The sequence below is a fragment of the Protomyctophum bolini genome, assembly GCF_963924005.1.
Source record: "Protomyctophum bolini genome assembly, chromosome: 4".
Classification (NCBI taxonomy): Eukaryota; Metazoa; Chordata; class Actinopteri; order Myctophiformes; family Myctophidae; genus Protomyctophum; species Protomyctophum bolini.
Genome location: NC_137865.1, coordinates 51,991,505 through 52,012,147, shown reverse-complemented (window position 1 = coordinate 52,012,147; position 20,643 = coordinate 51,991,505). Strand labels below are relative to the sequence as shown.

The window sequence follows — 20,643 nt, the reverse complement described above, 5'->3', positions numbered from 1 at the left end:
AATGATGTTGGACAGAGACCATATTTCAGGCTGTTTGTTGTTCATTAGTGACAGGTTGCAAAACTCCAGGGTGAGGTCATCCAGGTCACAGTTCTTTAGGACCTCTGGGGGTATGCCATCTGGCCCAGCACTCTTGCCCTCCCTCACTGTGGATTTCGCCTTGGAAAGCTCACTGGACGTAAAGGGACCATCTTCGATGTCCAGGCCCTGGAGGATTGCCGGCACATCCTCCTCAACTCCATCCTCTGCTGTACCCAGGAGCCCCTGGAAGTGGCCGAACCAGGTAGTCACCCTGTCCTCTGGGCTGTGTCCCTCCACCTGTCCCTCCTTAGCTCTTTTCCGCCCAGTCATCTCATTGATGACTTTCCAGGCCTCCCCATATTGCCGTTCACCATGCGCTGCCTGCACTCTCTGTACGCTCTCCATCAGTTCCACTCCTTTTATGGAGTCGTATGTACTGAAGAGAAACTGCTTGGCTTCATTCAGTACAACACGTCTCTCCACGGTTGGTTCGCGCTCAAAGTTGAGCCGTGCTTCCTCCACCCTGCTGCGTGCAGCTACAACCTCCGGATGTCTGGACCGCATGGACACTCTGGCTTTGTCCAGCATTGGCACGCACAGCCTGGTCGCCTCCTCATTCGCAACAACAAATCTCTCATATTCGCTGCTGGGCTCAGCTCCCTTGTCCAGCTGCCCAAAGCGCCTCCTAACCTCCTCCGTGTACCTGGCTTGCAGGCCTGGGTCGGCTGCGAATGCCTTCCAGTCGTGCCGGATCTTGGGGCTTGGCTTGGGGACCCTGAGGCTAAGTCGCACTCTCATGGATACCACCCGGTGGTCAGAACCCACAGAGTTAAAGGTGTTGTAGGGTTCCGCGTTCAAGATGGAATTCCTCCATTTTCGTCTCACTAGTATGTAGTCTAGTTGACGTCTCATACCGGTGGGCCGGTCCTGGAAGGTCCATCTTTTGCCCATTCTTTTTCTGAACATGGTGTTTGCAGCTAGTAGTTCTTGTTCCTGGAGTAGTGTGGCAAGGTACGCTCCATTCCGGTTTGTGTCCTCATGGAAAGTGTATGTCGCGTCCGTTCGTCCGAGTCTCGCGTTAAAGTCCCCCAGAATCGCAAGAAAATTGTGTGCCGGGACGCTTCGGACTGCCGTTGCTAGGTCCCTGATGTTCGTCTGTCGGTTTAGTTTCTCTGACTGATGACTGAGTCTCTGAGAGAGAAGCTGAGCGACTGAACAAGGAAATTAACTGACATCAGGAAGGAACACACACACACACACACACACACACACACACACACACACACACACACACACACACACACACACACACCCTCTCCCTCTCTCTCTCTCTCTCACTCTCTCACCTGAAAAATGTTTAATATCGCAGCCCCGCCAGCCCGTTCCGTCGCAGACTCGCACTTGACTCGCAGACTCGCAGTCGTTCGCCTATTGCGGTCGGTTAGGGGGGCCCCCCTAGGGGGGGCTCCGACGGCCCATGGCGTCGCTTCCTCGGCGTCACTTCTTCATGATCCTCCCCCGTTAAGCGACGCCCGGTCGCGGCCGTCCGTCCCGTCGTGGGCTCCCCTGTTGGTCTTTGTCCCCCTATACTGCGCCTCAAACCCGGCCGTTTCAACGTGGAAATAATGTTGCAAAACAAAACAACAACAATCATACAGCCTAGACTGTCAGGAAAGGAATAGGACCTTGGCGCAAAACGTCATATTTACCCTGCACTTCAATAACAAAAGTGTGTTCTTACATGATCCTCCATTTTACGATTTAAACTCTAGGTGAGTAAATTAATTTAATATGAAAGTTTTCAGTGACGTAAATTGCAGATCATTCTCCTGTCGAAAATGATTGTTTGGGTATTAATACCAATTGAAATTACAACAAATAGGCTTCCTCTACCAATAAGGTGTTCAGTGAGTGTGTCATGCATTTGCATATGTTCTCTGGTTGCATTTTCTGCTGCATCAGTTTGTTGTTCATTTGCGTTTGTACTAGTTTAGTTGAATGAGTGAGTCAGAGTGCAACTAAGAGCAACACCAATCATGAAACGAGTTTACCCCAGTGGATCTCATTAAGACAAGAAAAAGAAAAAAGCTGAAATGCTCCGGGCTTCTTTACCCAAGCTAACAAGTTATTTCAAGCCAGCAGAAGAACCCAACCCAATTTTTAGAGGAGAGAGAGCAAGAGGAAGTGTTGCACCAGGAGGCTAATGTAGACACTAACAATAACAATGAGGTTGGTTCTGAGGCTGCAACTACTAGTCGATTGACTACAAGTGAGTTTGCTGCTACTAGGGCTGCTAGCATCACTGCATCAGTGATGATGATGATGATGATGAAGACGATGCTGATGATGATGATGATGCATTAGATGTTTGACACAGGGGTGAAAAATGGGTTACAAAATCGTGGGATAAAAAATATAAAAAATAAAATAAAATAAAAGTATTTGAAATGAAATAAAACATTAACTTTTCAAGATTTCAATTCAGAAATAGCTAAAAATAATTCAGAATTTCAATTTAAAAAAAAGCAAAAATAGCAGATCTACCAGATCAAAATTTTGATCTCAAAGTGCACCGGATTGAAGCATTTTCATGGCAAATTTACAGATTTTTCTGGACCCCGGGAGGGGCTAGCGCCCCCCCGGACCCCCCCCGGCGTGGCAATGAGGGGGCCCCTAAAAAAAGGTTTGCTTACAGCCCCCTGTTTGCTAAATCCGGCCCTGCTCACACTGTCACACACACACACACACACACACACACACACACACACACACACACACACACACACACACACCCTCTCCCTCTCTCCCTCTCTCTCTCTCTCTCTCTCTCTCTCACTCACACACACACACACACACACACACACACACACACACACACACACACACACACACACACACACACACACACACGAACACACACACGAAAGACTTTTCTGTTTACTGCTAGCCTGGTAAAACCACTCCCCCTGCTGGACACCGAGGTGGAGGGGTTTACCCAGGCTAGTTTGCTACTGCCTTTGATTAAATTACTTTATTCATTATTTCTCTTCTAAACTTTATTGTATTGTTGTGTTTCTCACTATTAGTTTCATCCGGATGTCATTGTATATTATTATTATTATTTACAGCCTGTAAATCACTGTCACACTGATATAACAGAGAGAGGATTTATTATTATTATTAGTTACAGCCTGTACACTGATATAACAGAGAGAGGATTTATTATTATTATTATTAGTTACAGCTAGGGTGACCAGATGTCCCTCTTTGCGTGGGACAGTCCCTCATTTCCAAGACTTTTCAGGTGTCCCACATGTTGAGACCCTGTCTGTCCCACATTGTGACTGGCAGGCGATTGCATCAGTGTTCAAATGCCCTAATAGTTTAGTCCCTATAGTTGGCCTTCTGTTGTAAAGCTCTCTCATTGTCTCTTCCTGCAAGATGTGTTTTAAGCCTGTTAAAATAGCATACAAATACAAATGTGAAACACCAAAGGAGAATGATGGCCTATGATCGCTTGTGTGGGACAAGATGGGGGGACCCCGTCCCCCCATCCCACTTGTCACTTGTCCCACACAAACGATACTTCTGTCCCTCAAATGAACAGTTTGGATCTGGTCACCCTAGTTACAGCCTGTAAATCACTGATATAACAGAGAGAGGATTTTAATGTAAAATGACTAGAACTGGCCGGTCTCGCTCTAGAACCACTAATGTGTTTTAATCATTAATACAATAAGCATAATGCCCATTTGTCCAGAGGATGATTGGGGCTTGGGCTCGTCCTGTCTGCTCTGTGATCTGTTTGATCGTCCTGTCTGCTCTGTGATCTGATGATCGTCCTGTCTGCTCTGTGATCTGTTTGGTCGTCCTGTCTGCTCTGTGATCTGTTGGTCGTCCTGTCCAGACAGGCTGTTTTCTTGTTGACTTTGTGTTTGTTTTGGATTAAATTCAAATCCTCTAGTTGACATTAAAGTGAATCCACTACAATGTGTGAGGAGGTTGAAGCCACCAAGCAGGTACTGGAATTATGACCAAATATAATAATTCATCTGTATTTATGCGTTACTCTAATGATAGATAGATAGCCTCATGTGTGTCTTAGTGTTGGTTAGCATGCATGCTAACAGGCTAACGTGCGTGTGCGTGCGTGCGTGTGTGTGTGTGTGACTGTGTGCGCGCCGTGACTCGTCTTGATTTTGTTATGATTTGACTGAAATCGCTTTAGCTGAGAGACGAAGCAGGGACCCCCTTAGCTGAAACAGATGAAGCAGGGACCCCTTTAGCTGAGAGACAGATGAAGCAGGGACCCCCTTAGCTGAGACAGATGAAGCAGGGACCCCTTTAGCTGAGAGACAGATGAAGCAGGGACCCCCTTAGCTGAGAGACAGATGAAGCAGGGACCCCCTTAGCTGAGAGACAGATGAAGCAGGGACCCCCTTAGCTGAGAGACAGATGAAGCAGGGACCCCCTTAGCTTAGCTGCAGTTTGCAACACTATATTTTTGTCCAGTTTTGAGTGTTTGTGCAAACACAAACATTGTCTGAACACGAACATTAAATGCCATTGATAATGAATGGCCAGTTTTTTAAGACAAAACTGAGGATGCAAATTGTGACTGATATTTTCATGAATTTGTACCACATAAGGTGACTAAATATATATATATATATATATATATATATATATATATATTTATGTCTTCCTGATTCCTACATGACTCTAGTTTATATTTTGGTACGATAACTCTTCCAATTCTTAATGCCAGTTACTGTATTTATGTGAACACACCATAGACAATGTATGCACAACATGTCATCATTCTTTAAGTAGCATGTGACGTTTTTTGATTGATTGATTGAAATATTCATTAACAGTTTGCAGAATTACAGTAACATTTCAAGCACAAACTCAACACAAAGACTGTTAACTGTGAGTGGACGACCCAATTAAGCATTACACTTGTTTACAAGAGGGTCCACCATGTTCAATTCATCAAAACATTTTGAGACCTACAAATAGACACTTCTATATAGTTAAAGAACAGAACAGGAATTCATCATAAAGGAAGCAAAAAGGGAAAAGAAAAATATACAGTCCCTTGTTTGAGCCGAATATGGGTTGTACATGGTTTGTTGCACTCCCTCTGGTGGTTTACATTAAGGAAGTATTTAGACAGGTACATGGGTATCTTGGTGGTGTATCGAATCTCGTGGACCAGATAAGATGCTGTACTCTGTCGTCGACCCTAAGGCAGCCATCCCAGCCTGTCAAAGTGGGCAGGGGTGAGGTGGGTTTGTGTCAAACTAGGGGGTTTTCATGATTCTGAATCCAATTGTAAGCATTAGTTTTGCCCAAAAATCACTCCTTGGGCTAAGAACGGCCATAGCCGTCAAAACAATGTGTTTTTCGTGCAAATGAAAGCATGGAATGGATTCAGAATCATTAAAACCACCTAGTTTTACACACATCACATGCTACTTAAAGCATGATGACATTTAGAACATTTTCCCTTTTTTTTTGGCTTTTGCCTTTATTATTATTATTTAGGAAATGTTTATTGTTTATTGTTTATAAGGATCCCCATTAGCTTTTGCCTTGACAAAAGCTAGTCTTCCTGGGGGGTCCGACACAGACAAACATTTAACATTTAACAAAGGCAATACTTACAATTGTTTACAAACACTTAACTCAAAATAAAAACATAGTAAAAAAAAAAAATACATGGGAGAAATAAAGAACAAAGAATCACTTTCAACACATGGGGGAGAGAGATGGGGGGGGGGGGGTGGGTGACATACAGTAAAGGCCGTCAGGATCGGGAGTCGAACCCGCGGCACTCTGCCATATTCGGGCTACCGGCCAAAGGTGCCTGGACCGCTGAGCCACGGCCCAGGCCAACATTTTGCCTTCAATAGCCTACCGTAGGTTCTTAATAACACATTCTGAACGGGAACCCCTTTTGGTGTTGGCATCATGTCGTGCTTTAGCTATTGAAAAATAGCAGATCTACAAGCTCGTAGCGCGCCACCGAGTGGCGCGCTACGAGCTTGTAGGTCTGCTATTTTTGAAAAATCGAAGAACGACTGACATTTTTAGAATCTGATCTCAGGTCAGAATGGGTTATAATCAGAGCAGTGTGTTGTCCAGTGGAAACCTCGTATGAATCTGATCTCAGGTCAGATTGGGTCAATGGTATGGTCACACATCAGTGGCATTCAAGCTGCTATAAGCGATAATATGTCAACATTTTAATGATTATTTTTTTATGGTATTCAGGTTAGCCAGAAATGGGTAAAACGCTCCCAAAAAGAATGCAGTCCCTGTGACGCATCTAGGGGGCGCTGTGACACATCTAGGGGGCGTTGTGACACATCTAGGGGCCGCAATCTGCATTCAGAGATTTTTATAGAAGCTTTGTCATTGGTCGATTTGCCTGTCTGCTTACTAATTGGTTAGTCATGGCGACCAGGTTCTTTTTTTCTTTTTTCTTTTTTTTGACCAATGACGAAGCTTCTAGGAATGCAGATTGTGATGATGTCACAGACTAAATGTGTTCTACCCATTGCTTGCTGTCTCTGAATACCAAAAAAATGCAATGTTATATACTTCCTGTCATGTTATGATCTACTTCCTGTCACACAAAACCGCTCGTTTTTAGTAACAGGTTGCACTGCTGCTTCCAGCACTTTGTGACAATTCGAAACGGTTATACGCGAGTCTAACAGGAAATGGAGGTATTTCAAACAGGAAATGGAGGTATTTCAAACAGGAAATAGAGGTATTTCAAACAGGAAATTAATGTATTTTAAACAGGACATGGATGTATTCCAAACAGGAAATTGATGTATTTTTAACAGGAAATGGGTGTATTTTCAACAGGAAATGGATGACAACATGGTGATCAGCCCAGAGAGAGTGGAGGAGGCCAAGCTGAAATCTCGCTACCCCAACCTGGCAACCTACCCCAACCTGGCAACCAAGCCCGCAGGCTCAGACCTGCTGCGCAAGAGGCTGCAGAAAGGAGTGAGTTTCACACACGCACACACGCACGCACGCACACACGCACGCATACACGTACGCACGCACGCACGCACGCACGCACACAAGCACACACACACGCACGCACGCACACACGCACGCACGCACGCACGCACGCACGCACACACACTCACAATAAACTAACCCATTTGGATTTGACGATTCTTTACAAAAAATAAAAGTTAAAATACTTTAACTCAGGTGTATATTTAAAGTACTTTGACTCAGGTGTATATTTAAATACTTTGACTCAGGTGTATATTTAAATACTTTGACTCAGGTGTATATTTAAATACTTTGACTCAGGTGTATATTTAAATACTTTGACTCAGGTGTATATTTAAATACTTTGACTCAGGTGTATATTTAAATACTTTAACTCAGGTGTATATTTAAATACTTTGACTCAGGTGTATATTTAAAGTACTTTAACTCGGGTGTATATTCTCTCCTCCAACAGCCAAAGTACTTTGACTCGGGCGACTACAACATGGCGAAGGCCAAGATGAAGAGCAAGCAGCTCCTCCCCTCCTCCATGCTGCCTCCGTCCGCGGCCGAGAAGACCCCCGAGGCCACGGGAGACCACATCCCCACGCCCCAGGACCTGCCCCAGAGGAAGCCCTCCATCGTAGCCTCCAAGCTGGCTACCATGGAGGGCTAGGAGCCCCCCCTAGAAGGCCCCTAGGGACCCCACAGCCCCAGGACCTGCCCCAGAGGAAGACCCTCCATCGTAGCCAGTAAGCTGGCTACGATGGAGGGCTAGGAGCCCCAGGACCTGCCCCAGAGGAAGACCCTCCATCGTAGCCAGTACGCTGGCTACGATGGAGGGCTAGTGGTGACCACAGACCCAGGACCTGCCCCAGAGACCTGGCCCCTAGGGACCCCACACCCCAGACCTATATAGGGGTCTAGGGACCCCACACCCCAGAGCTCTATAGGGGTCTAGGGACCCCACAGCCCAGACCTCTATAGGGGTCTAGGGACCCCAGAGCCCAGAGCTCTATAGGGGTCTAGGGACCCCACAGCCCAGAGCTCTATAGGGGTCTAGGGACCCCAGAGCTCTATAGGGGTCTAGGGACCCCATCCCTTCACCCCTCTATGGAGGGCAACTTCACCCCTTTTGCAACCAGATCTCATTTGAATGGTTTTATGTGTGGCTAAAATGTGTTTTTATTTTTTAGATATTGGCTTAGGCAGTGTGGGTGTCGGACTCCCATTGGCTTAGGCAGTGTTTGGGGGGTCGGACTCCCATTGGCTTAGGCAGTGTTTGGGTCGGACTCCCATTGGCTTAGGGGGCAGCCAATCATGGACCAGGTCGCTGATAATCAACGGGCCTGTCGTACGTCTCGAATCACCTGGCAGAATATACTCAAACTGTTAATTAGAGTTTAGTTACTTTACAGAACTGTACACCATACTGTACACCATACTGTACACCATACTGTACACCAGAAGCCTGCACTGTGCAAAAAGCATGGAATACGGATGTGTTTATTACAGTTAAACTTTCCACCAAACATCGTACCATCACACCTGTATATTACCGTATATTAACTGTATATTATGCTGCTAAACTTGAGGTTTACGGGGGAAAAAAATACAGTTGCCCAATAATAACTGCCCGTTAAAACTCCCCTTTTTACGCAGTGCTGGCCGGACTGTACATACCGTACATCGACCACCAGAGGGTGCAACAGGTGTAAAGTTAGCCTCTGTGTTTTCAAATCAAAACAAACCCATGATTTTTAGACGGTGGGACCCTTTCTTTTTGTTGTCGTTTGTTTTTGTTTTGTTTTTAGGGGGGGAGGGGGGGGGGGGGGGTGTAAACACACTACTGTAAGTGGTTGATGCCTGTATGTACAGTAGAAAGGAAACGATGTGTTACATTTTAGGCCTGACGTCGAAATACATAAAAAAATGACTTCTGAGCTGAATATATATATTCAAAGATTTGTGCCGCATTTTCACGATCTTTCAGAAAATCTTAGCAGACCTACAAGCTCGTATAGCGCGCCACTCGGAGGCGCGCTTACGAGCTTGTAGATCTGCTACTTTTTAAGTATAGCTAAAGTATAACATAGTGCTTTATAGTTAAAACACCAAAAGGGGTTCCCGTCCAGATTGGGTTATTAATTGTTTCATGTAAAAACACGCCGCTGTTAAATGGAATGCCTTTAATCGATCAGAAGAAATTAAAACAATTGATCATTTAGTAAAAAAATAAATCCACCCCATGTTTTGGGGCATGCTGTTATATTTACGCGGAAATTGTAAACACACAAAAACAAATGAAATATTTAGTCTGACTGACGAACTGAATAATTAGTAATCACGTTCATTGGAACAGCCTTTTCTTCTTTTTTTTTCTTCTTTTTTTTCTTTTTTTACTCGCTTCTCGATTACTCTATTAATTAATCGAAAGAGCAATCGATTAGAAACGATGGCTGAACCCATTTTAACCGACAACAGGTTCTACAACAATGACAGTTTTCTGAAAAAAAACATCCATGTTTCCGTCAGTCGTTCTCAAACATTTTCATGTCAAGGACCCCCAAAAATATACCGACCCCCATCTGAACATATTTTGTTCCAGGGACCCCCTCTTCCTCCCCCCCCCCCCCAACACACACACACACTGAAAGAATATATTTTCAAAGATTTGAGTTAAAAAACGTTCACTCTGAAATAATATATTCAAAGATTTGCGACACCTTTTTCACGATTTTGTGAACATATCAGATCAACAAGCTCATAGCGCGGCTTGTAGATCTGATATTTTTGATATTCTTTCAGAGTGAACGTTTTTAACTAAAGTCTTTGGTATAACGACATATTTTCCGATGGGTGTCGGCGGCCAATTACATAATAATAATTACATAATAATAATCTTGGGGTTCCTTGAGGAGGACGATGATGAGGATGATGAAGATGATTGTCTGGACTGTGCACGTAGTTAAAACGCTCAACGCAGTCCCACCGTGCCATTTGTTTTGTAAATAAAATAGTTTTGCATAATTTCTGCTCTCCTGTGAATCTGTACATATTAATATCCCTTCTCTGAAACAGTCATTCCCAAACCCTTTCATGTCAGGGACCCCCAAATTGACACTAATCAGCCCAGCTTTTTGAAGAGATATGCCAGGGACCCCCGTTTGGAGAGATATGCCAGGGACCCCCGTTTGGAGAGATATGCCAGGGACCCCCATTTGAAGAGTTATGCCAGGGACTCCCATTTGAAGAGATATGCCAGGGACCCCCATTTAAAGAGATATGCCAGGGACCCCCATTTGAAGAGATATGCCATGGGGACCCCCATTTGAAGAGATATGCCAGGGACCCCCATTTGAAGATTTATACGGTTCAAGCAGTGATTCTCAACCCGTTTAATTCCAAGGACCCCCAGTTTGACATGCATTAGTCTACGGACCCCCCATTTAATGGCATTTATATCTCTGGGACCCCCAATTTATATTGTAACATTAATGTTAATTTAACTGAGTGTACAAGACCCTAACATTTGGTTACACTTGTACACTCATAGTTACAGACCCAAAAGGGTTCATTTGGTTCCAAACTATCATTTAGATGGGAACCCCCTGGGACTCCCTCAAGGACCCCTGGGGGTCCCCGGACTCCCTCAAGGACCCCTGGGGGTCCGGGGACCCCTGTACTAGGGTACAAGTATACAGTGAAGTAGTGATATGGTCTGAGATTGTTGGACTGTTTTCTTGTCCGTATGTTGTGCTCTGGCGACACCTTGAGGTGAAAACCAGTTGCTGCAACTCATTGGTTAATATACAGTATCTTCTAGATAAAAAGCTAAATGAAGAAGTTATATTCAATTCAAAGAGGACTTTATGTTGCATTTAAGTTAAAAAGAGGACAGTTAAGATCTGGTGCTTTACCTCTGGCAGTTGAGGTTGGAAGATATACTGGCGTTCCTGAGGAGCAGTGACTGTGTGCTTTTTTTGATTGATTGATAGATTGAAATATTTATTAACAGTCTGCAGAATTACAGTACATTTCAAGCACAAACTCAGATTTTACAGGGGCCAGTTTCGAATTGCAGCCGTCCGTATAGGTGCCCTTTGAGAGACTGGTTTTGAAGGAGTCAAGGGATTGACATGTCTCTTAATGACTGTTGGTAGGGCGTTCCACATTTTGGTGGCATAGGAGCGAAAATAATGTAGTCCCTTGTTTGTGCCGAATCAGGGTTGCACATGCAGGTTTGTTGCACTGTGGGTGTGGACTTCGTTTACATTAAGGAAGTATCTAGACAGGTACATGGGAGTTGTAGAGGATGAGTTTCATTGTGTTTTCTATTGTCCACTATACCATGATTTAAGAAACTCTTTATTTGAAAAAAAAAAAAAAAATCAGGATAAGAACCCAGATCTGTTTTGGGGATCTGTTTTTTATGTTAAATTGGTTGTTCAGTAATGAAGTTTTTGTTTTTTGGAAAATTCACATGGAGAAGGCATGGCAGTTACGAGTCGACGTATCCTCCATGTCATGAGTAACTGTCTATTTGTGTGTATATGTATCAAGCCAGACAGACAGACAGACAGACAGACAGACAGACAGACAGACAGTCAGTCAGTCAGTCAGTCAGTCAGACAGACAGACAGACAGACAGACAGACAGACAGTCAGTCAGTCAGTCAGTCAGACAGACAGACAGACAGACAGACAGACAGACAGACAGACAGACAGACAGACAGTCAGTCAGTCAGTCAGTCAGTCAGTCAGGTAGGCAGGCATGCAGGTAGGTAGGCAGGTAGGTGCCTGATAAGAAAAACTACAGGGAGATACAAATTACCCTATGCACTGTTGGGGAGGAGTCAGGCAGACAGACAGGAAGACAGACAGACAGGTTGTTGCTCAGAGTCACAGCTGAAGGATCTACACGTTTTTTTCCTGCTGCCTGCCTGTCTGTCTGTCTCTCTGTCTGTCGCTCAAACGTTGTGACATCAAATCAAACATGAATATTGATCATTGATCAGGACTGATCGATCGATATAGGCAGCATGGCGGCTTCTGAGCTCTATGTCAAGGTAAGGAGGATCAATGGATGGATGCATGGATTGATTGGTTCCATTCAGAACAGCTTGGTGTCAGTGAACGGGAGTCAGTCAGTGTGTGTGTGAGTGAGTGAAGAGTTGTTTTTAAACTTTATTATTAATGCTGAAAGAGTTTGAGTTTGAGTTGTGAGTTAATCTCTAGCGACCTTTGGTTTAACATGAAGATAATGTGATCTTTATGAGAGAGAGAGAGAGAGAGAGAGAGAGAGAGAGAGAGAGAGAGAGAGAGAGAGAGAGAGAGAGAGAGAATGACTCGAGTTTCTAGCTTGAAGTTTAACTTTACACTTCAAGACAAAAAACGTTTTAATTAACAGGCTTTATCAGGATAAATAAGTTATAATCGGCGAACAAGTATAATTAAAGAACACAATGTGGGCTTGTGTGTTTATTCTTAGGGGAAACGATCGAGCCTCGCATTAAGTGTTTTTCATAATAATTATGGATACATTAAATCTAGCCTAGTTTTAAAAGTCACGGATATTAAGTGTAGCCTCATTACTGTAGTGTTATTTATACATGTGTTCTGGTGTTTTATTGGAAACGAGAAGAATGATTTATTTTTCATTCTTTCTGAAGTGTTTTGTTTATTAGCTTCTGTAGCTTCCGTCCTTTATACAAAGGAGGGGTCCGGGGACCCCCAGCGGTCCTTGAGGGAGTTCCAGGGGGTCCCTGCAGTATGGAACCAAATGGACCCTTTAATATGGGTCTGTAACTCTGAGAGTGTACACATGGAACCAAATGGACCTGTTGTACACTCTCTTAAGTTAAATTTACATTGATGTTATACAATATGAATTGGGGGTCCCAGAGATAGAAATGCCATTATAAATGGGGGTCTGTAGACTAAACATGCATCTTCTCTTAAATGGGGGTCCCTGGCATAGTATATATTTTCTAATGGGGGTCCCTGGCATAGTATATATTTTCTAATGCGGGTCCACGGGTCAATTTGGGGGTCATCGACATGGAAAGGTTTGGGAAGCACTAGCTCTATAGTTACAGTACATACAGTACAGTTTGAACTATGCTCTATAGTTCACACTGATTCATTGATTGACATATTTATTAACAGTTTGCAGAATTACAGTAACATTTCCAGCACAACTCGACACACAGACTGTTAACTGTGAGTGGACGACCCCATGAAGCATTACACTGGTTTACAACAGGGTCCATTATGTGAATTATTATATAATAGTAGTGTTTCAATAGTATATATATATATATATATATATATATATATATATATATATATATATATATATATATAATATATATATATATAGGCTATGTGTGTTCAGTATCATGGAACTGTTTTATTCTCCTCACATTAAAAGCATCATCAGAGCAGCATCATGCACAGCTGGAGATAATCTCAACATTGATGTTAATTCATTAACCCATTCTGACCTGAGATCAGATTCATACGAGGTTTCCCACTGGACACACACTGGTTTGATTAACCCATTCTGACCCGAGATCAGATTTAAAAAATGTCAGTCGTTCTTCGATTTTTCAAAAATAGCAGACCTACAAGCTCGTAGCGCGCCACTCGGTGGCGCGCTATGAGCTTGTAGATCTGCTATTTTTCAATAGCTAAAGCATAACATGGTGCCAACACCAAAATGGGTTCCCGGTCAGAATGGGTTAATGTTGCTTTCACATGTTATAGTCTCTGACACACGCACGCACGCACGCAATGCACGCAATGCACGCAATGCACATACGCAACGCAACGCACGCACGCACGCACGGTTTCATGTTGTCTTTCTTGTTTAGTTTTTTATACAAGTGTCTATTTGTACGTCTGCAAATGTTCTGATGAATTGCACATGGAGGACCCTGATGGAAACTATAGTCTTTAGTGCTTTTCATGGTTTAGACTGAGAACCAGTGGCTGACTATGAAATCACACCCGTGTGAAGTGAGGGGCGCTAATATGTTAAGAGTCTAGCTCATGTTGCTATATGATTATAGGTGATGTAATGGTGATGTAAAAACAAACGCACGTTCAATTATCTTTATTATTAATGGGATGAACGGAAATGGCATCGCCTGGATGCACCTGGGACGTATCCTCAGTGATGTATCCCGAGGTCATCACCTGGGACGTATCCTCAGTGATGTATCCCGAGGTCATCACCTGGGACGTATCCTCAGTGATGTATCCTGAGGTCATCACCTGGGACGTATCCTCAGTGATGTATCCTGAGGTCATCACCTGGGACGTATCCTCAGTGATGTATCCTGAGGTCATCACCTGGGACGTATCCTCAGTGATGTATCCTGAGGTCATCACCTGGGACGTATCCTCAGTGATGTATCCTGAGGTCATCACCTGGGACGTATCCTCAGTGATGTATCCTGAGGTCATCACCTGGGACGTATCCTCAGTGATGTATCCTGAGGTCATCACCTGGGACGTATCCTCAGTGATGTATCCTGAGGTCATCACCTGGGACGTATCCTCAGTGATGTATCCTGAGGTCATCACCTGGGACGTATCCTCAGTGATGTATCCTGAGGTCATCACCTGGGACGTATCCTCAGTGACATATCCTGAGGTCATCACCTGGGACGTATCCTCAGTGATGTATCCTGAGGTCATGTTGACCGTTTAATTGTTTATCTACGTTTTGATCGTTTATACCTAGGTTTTCATTGATCTTTGAATGGATTTGATCTGAAACGCGTCATACGGTTCCTGCCGACAGCTCATTCTCCTCTACTTCTAATTTGTTTGATTTGAAGAAGTAGTCGCTACAACACATACTGTAGCCTCACTGTACAGACATTATATAGACTGATGAGGTCCTCAGCTTGCTTATGGTTCATGATGAATTGAACATGGTGGACCCTCTTGTAAACCAGTGTAATGTGGTGTCGTCCACTCACAGTTAACAGTCTTTGCATTGAGTTGTGCTTGAAATGTATTTCTATGTATGTGATGTATTACCATGTGTTGTTCTTGCTTACTGTAAATCACTCTGGATTAAGAGCGTCCGATTGCCAACAGCAACAAATCATTATTGTTATTGCTGTTGTTGTTGTTGTTGTTATTATTAATAATATTAATAAAGTGTGGTGTTTTTTCCCAGCATGCCCGGGTGTGGCTCCCCCACCACCAGGAAGTTTGGCAGCCTGCAGAGCTGAGCAGGAACTATACCCCCGGAGACAAGACTCTTAACGTCGTCCTGGAGGATGGGACGGTAAGACCACACACACACACACACACACACAGGGCTGTCAATCAGACTTTTCTGATTGGATGTATGGGCTGTCAATCAGGCCAGATATAGTTTCTTGACACTCAGTAGGCGTTCCCGCAGAACTTCCTGGTATGATGCAAGGTCTATTAAATGGCGGTAAAGTCACAGACGCAGAATGCACTGGAGTCAATGAGAGCTCAGTGACCAGCTCTATTTATATATAAAACACACTGGAGTCAATGAGAGCTCAGTGACCAGCTCTATTTATATATAAAATACACTGGAGTCAATGAGAGCTCAGTGACCAGCTCTATTTATATATAAAATACACTGGAGTCAATGAGAGCTCAGTGACCAGCTCTATTTATATATAAAATACACTGGAGTCAATGAGAGCTCAGTGACCAGCTCTATTTATATATAAAATACACTGGAGTCAATGAGAGCTCAGTGACCAGCTCTATTTATATATAAAATACACTGGAGTCAATGAGAGCTCAGTGACCAGCTCTATTTATATATAAAATACACTGGAGTCAATGAGAGCTCAGTGACCAGCTCTATTTATATATAAAATACACTGGAGTCAATGAGAGCTCAGTGACCAGCTCTATTTATATATAAAATACACTGGAGTCAATGAGAGCTCAGTGACCAGCTCTATTTATATATAAAACACACTGGAGTCAATGAGAGCTCAGTGACCAGCTCTATTTATATATAAAATACACTGGAGTCAATGAGAGCTCAGTGACCAGCTCTATTTATATATAAAACACACTGGAGTCAATGAGAGCTCTGTGACCAGCTCTATTTATATATAAAATACACTGGAGTCAATGAGAGCTCAGTGACCAGCTCTATTTATATATAAAACACACTGGAGTCAATGAGAGCTCAGTGACCAGCTCTATTTATATATAAAACACACTGGAGTCAATGAGAGCTCAGTGACCAGCTCTATTTATATATAAAATACACTGGAGTCAATGAGAGCTCAGTGACCAGCTCTATTTATATATAAAACACACTGGAGTCAATGAGAGCTCAGTGACCAGCTCTATTTATATATAAAACACACTGGAGTCAATGAGAGCTCAGTGACCAGCTCTATTTATATATAAAATACACTGGAGTCAATGAGAGCTCAGTGACCAGCTCTATTTATATATAAAACACACTGGAGTCAATGAGAGCTCAGTGACCAGCTCTATTTATATATAAAATACACTGGAGTCAATGAGAGCTCAGTGACCAGCTCTATTTATATATAAAATACACTGGAGTCAATGAGAGCTCAGTGACCAGCTCTATTTATATATAAAACACACTGGAGTCAATGAGAGCTCAGTGACCAGCTCTATTTATATATAAAATACACTGGAGTCAATGAGAGCTCAGTGACCAGCTCTATTTATATATAAAACACACTGGAGTCAATGAGAGCTCAGTGACCAGCTCTATTTATATATAAAATACACTGGAGTCAATGAGAGCTCAGTGACCAGCTCTATTTATATATAAAACACACTGGAGTCAATGAGAGCTCAGTGACCAGCTCTATTTATATATAAAACACACTGGAGTCAATGAGAGCTCAGTGACCAGCTCTATTTATATATAAAACACACTGGAGTCAATGAGAGCTCAGTGACCAGCTCTATTTATAGATAAAACACACTGGAGTCAATGAGAGCTCAGTGACCAGCTCTATTTATAGATAAAACACACTGGAGTCAATGAGAGCTCAGTGACCAGCTCTATTTATAGATAAAACACACTGGAGTCAATGAGAGCTCAGTGACCAGCTCTATTTATATATAAAACACACTGGAGTCAATGAGAGCTCAGTGACCAGCTCTATTTATAGATAAAACACACTGGAGTCAATGAGAGCTCAGTGACCAGCTCTATTTATAGATAAAATACACTGGAGTCAATGAGAGCTCAGTGACCAGCTCTATTTATATATATAAAATACACTGGAGTCAATGAGAGCTCAGTGACCAGCTCTATTTATATATAAAATACACTGGAGTCAATGAGAGCTCAGTGACCAGCTCTATTTATAGATAAAACACACTGGAGTCAATGAGAGCTCAGTGACCAGCTCTATTTATATATAAAACACACTGGAGTCAATGAGAGCTCAGTGACCAGCTCTATTTATATATAAAACACACTGGAGTCAATGAGAGCTCAGTGACCAGCTCTATTTATATATAAAACACACTGGAGTCAATGAGAGCTCAGTGACCAGCTCTATTTATATATAAAACACACTGGAGTCAATGAGAGCTCAGTGACCAGCTCTATTTATATATAAAACACACTGGAGTCAATGAGAGCTCAGTGACCAGCTCTATTTATATATAAAACACACTGGAGTCAATGAGAGCTCAGTGACCAGCTCTATTTATATATAAAATACACTGGAGTCAATGAGAGCTCAGTGACCAGCTCTATTTATATATAAAACACACTGGAGTCAATGAGAGCTCAGTGACCAGCTCTATTTATATATAAAACACACTGGAGTCAATGAGAGCTCAGTGACCAGCTCTATTTATATATAAAACACACTGGAGTCAATGAGAGCTCAGTGACCAGCTCTATTTATATATAAAATACACTGGAGTCAATGAGAGCTCAGTGACCAGCTCTATTTATATATAAAATACACTGGAGTCAATGAGAGCTCAGTGACCAGCTCTATTTATAGATAAAATACACTGGAGTCAATGAGAGCTCAGTGACCAGCTCTATTTATATAGAGCTGGTCACTGAGCAAAGGCTCAACTTATGTACTGTAACTTAGATAGTATTTTATGTAGACATACTGTATAGCACTATAGTATATAGATAGGCCTATAGAGCACCGAAGTCTGACGTCACTTTCAGTAGAGGGCGCCAGTCCCCAGGTTCATGTATTTCTTTAGTTGCATGATTTTAGATCGCTTCATATAAGAACTGTGTTTGAAAAATAAACCGATCAGCCTTTCTGTCAGGGGGGAGTGGCTGTGTGTCGTTAATGATGTCCATTCATTATTTGATATGAGCCTGTTTCTGGAGAAAATGGAATTAATGTGCCCGCAAAAGCCTTGAAACTACATATGAAGGCAATGTCGCTTCTAATATACGTCACGCCCAGCTGTCGACACATTGCGTTCCTGAGATTCCTCGTTGACGTAAGCTCAGCTGGTGGTGACTCGACTCGTACTAACCACGAAACATTAAATATCAATAAAATAAAAATAAACGTAATTAACATTCAGTTTATGTTGGGCAGATGCAGCCACCCTCCTACCCGGAAATGTAGTCTCTGGGTTATTTGACTCGCTTATTTTGTTACTCTTTGGGTATATTTGTACATTTCCACCTTCAGTCGATGCTTCATATCCATATGAGTGAAAAGGCCGGGGTGATCGGTTTATTTTCAAACACAGTTCTTATATGAAGAGATCTAAATGCAAATAAAAAGTACATGAACCTGGGGACTGACGCCCTCTACTGGGGACTGACGGCCTCTACCGACAGTGACGTCAGGACTTCGGTGCTCTATTCCACTGTGACTATTTTCTATGTGATGTATCACCATGTGTTGTTCTTGCTTACTGTAAATCACTCTGGATTAAGGGCGTCTGATAAATGACTACATTATTTAAAAAAAAAACTAAAGTTATAATAATATGGATAAAGAAATGTGAGCAGAAGGTCACATGATCAGAGGAATCTCTCTCGTCAGGAGAATGTGTGACAGATTGTGATTGGTTCTCCTCCATTAGTGTGACAGATTGTGATTGGTTCCCATCCATTAGTGTGACAGATTCTCATTGGTTCCCATCCATTAGTTCACTTACTTCATTTCTTTCCTTTTTTAACAGAATCAAAGGTTTTATGGACATGACTCACCAGGATTCTGGATGTCTGGATTCTAAGCTTAACATAATTTATATAAATATTTGTGTAAATCTCTTTTGGGGCAAAACAAACGAATGGCACCTCGACAGAGCATTTCTCTCTAGTTGTGATTTGTACTACTGTCCAGAAGACGCACGCACGCACGCACGCATGCACAAAGCTCAGTGTTCCATAATGTGATGGTATGTGAGCTGATGGCAGGTCGGAACACGTGGAGTAGGAATGGAAATGAGTTTAGTTATTGTAGGAATGGACTGGTCTGTGACAGCTTAAAGCAGGGGTCCTTGTGAGGGAGTTCCAGGGGGTCCGGGGATTAGGGGTCCTTATGAGGGAGTTCCAGGGGTCCTTGTGAGGGAGTTCCAGGGGGTCCGGGGATTAGGGGTCCTTATGAGGGAGTTCCAGGGGTCCTTGTGAGGGAGTTCCAGGGGGTCCTTATGAGGGAGTTCCAGGGGGTCCGGGGATTAGGGGTCCTTATGAGGGAGTTCCAGGGGTCCTTGTGAGGGAGTTCCAGGGGTCCTTATGAGGGAGTTCCAGGGGGTCCTTATGAGGGAGTTCCAGGGGTCCTTGTGAGGGAGTTCCAGGGGTCCTTATGAGGGAGTTCCAGGGGGTCCGGGGACCCCCAGGGGTCCTTGAGGGAGTTCCAGCTAAATGATAATTAGGAACTAGTGCGTGCGTGCGTGTGTGCGTGCGTGCGGAGAGAAGAAGAGAATGTTTATGCCTGTCACAAAGATGCAAAATGATATACTATAATATATCTTACTTTTATAATAATAATAATAATGATATATCTGACTTTTATACCACTTAAATGGTGTAAACGATCCAGATCGGGTAAATTGCCCGATCTCTGATGGAGTCATTTGAAGTCCGATCTCCGATCGGTGGCCGATGGAGCATTTTATGTTTATGTTTATGTATGGCTGTGTAGATTATTTTCATGAAGAAATCAAAGCAAAATCAAAGAAATTCCAAGTATAGTGAAAATATTTTCACTAGTTTGGGTCCCGGGCGAAAAATCTAGGGCTCTAAGGCAGCGTTCAGGAGAATTGCTTTTTTTACCGAAGTCTCCTGAACTTGAACACAGTATTTTGTCGTTGAACCAATTATTTTTAGAAAACCGTGTGTCGACAATAGAAAGCTGGAACATACATATAACATATAATATATAACATTATAACGGAACCATATTCTCTATCAAGTTACCTCTACTATATAACTAGCATGACATGTATAACTAAGTATATCTGTACAAACCCCCATTTTTCTTTTTTGGTCTTTGTTGAAATCTTTGCTCATTTATTTTTCTTTTCAGGCCTATGACGGGCGGTTGGGAGGGATTATTTTTTATTTTGATTCATTTACAATTTGTTC

At 42.9% G+C, this 20,643-nt stretch overlaps 2 protein-coding genes across 2 annotated transcripts in view; both read left to right on the top strand.

Annotated features, from left to right (window-relative positions):
• Nucleotides 1–3,907: 3,907 nt before the first annotated feature.
• Nucleotides 3,908–7,844, top strand: LOC308314755 (cAMP-regulated phosphoprotein 19-A-like). The gene is made up of 3 exons (XM_080762427.1): nucleotides 3,908–4,040; nucleotides 6,904–7,047; nucleotides 7,523–7,844. Exons 1-3 carry the CDS (start codon nucleotides 4,011–4,013, stop codon nucleotides 7,721–7,723), a joined length of 375 nt encoding a protein of 124 aa, XP_080618553.1. The 5' UTR covers nucleotides 3,908–4,010; the 3' UTR covers nucleotides 7,724–7,844.
• A 4,166-nt stretch (nucleotides 7,845–12,010) lies between these two features.
• The window catches only part of LOC308314674 (unconventional myosin-Va-like), a gene marked incomplete at its 3' end in the record, with an annotated part of 70,593 nt that continues 61,960 nt past the window's right edge, over nucleotides 12,011–20,643 (top strand). The window contains exons 1-2 of the mRNA XM_080762305.1: nucleotides 12,011–12,115; nucleotides 15,241–15,351. Of these exons, the coding sequence (XP_080618431.1) occupies nucleotides 12,089–12,115; nucleotides 15,241–15,351 (138 nt within the window). The 5' untranslated portion in view covers nucleotides 12,011–12,088. The remainder of the gene's footprint in view (nucleotides 12,116–15,240; nucleotides 15,352–20,643) is intronic.

Coding starts and splice junctions, on each gene's coding strand:
- LOC308314755 (XM_080762427.1), top strand. CDS start 4,011: ATGTGTGAGGAGGTTGAAGCCACCAAGCAG. Junction 4,041..6,903: donor AGGTTGAAGCCACCAAGCAG/GTACTGGAATTA, acceptor TATTTTCAACAG/GAAATGGATGACAACATGGT. Junction 7,048..7,522: donor GCAAGAGGCTGCAGAAAGGA/GTGAGTTTCACA, acceptor CTCCTCCAACAG/CCAAAGTACTTTGACTCGGG.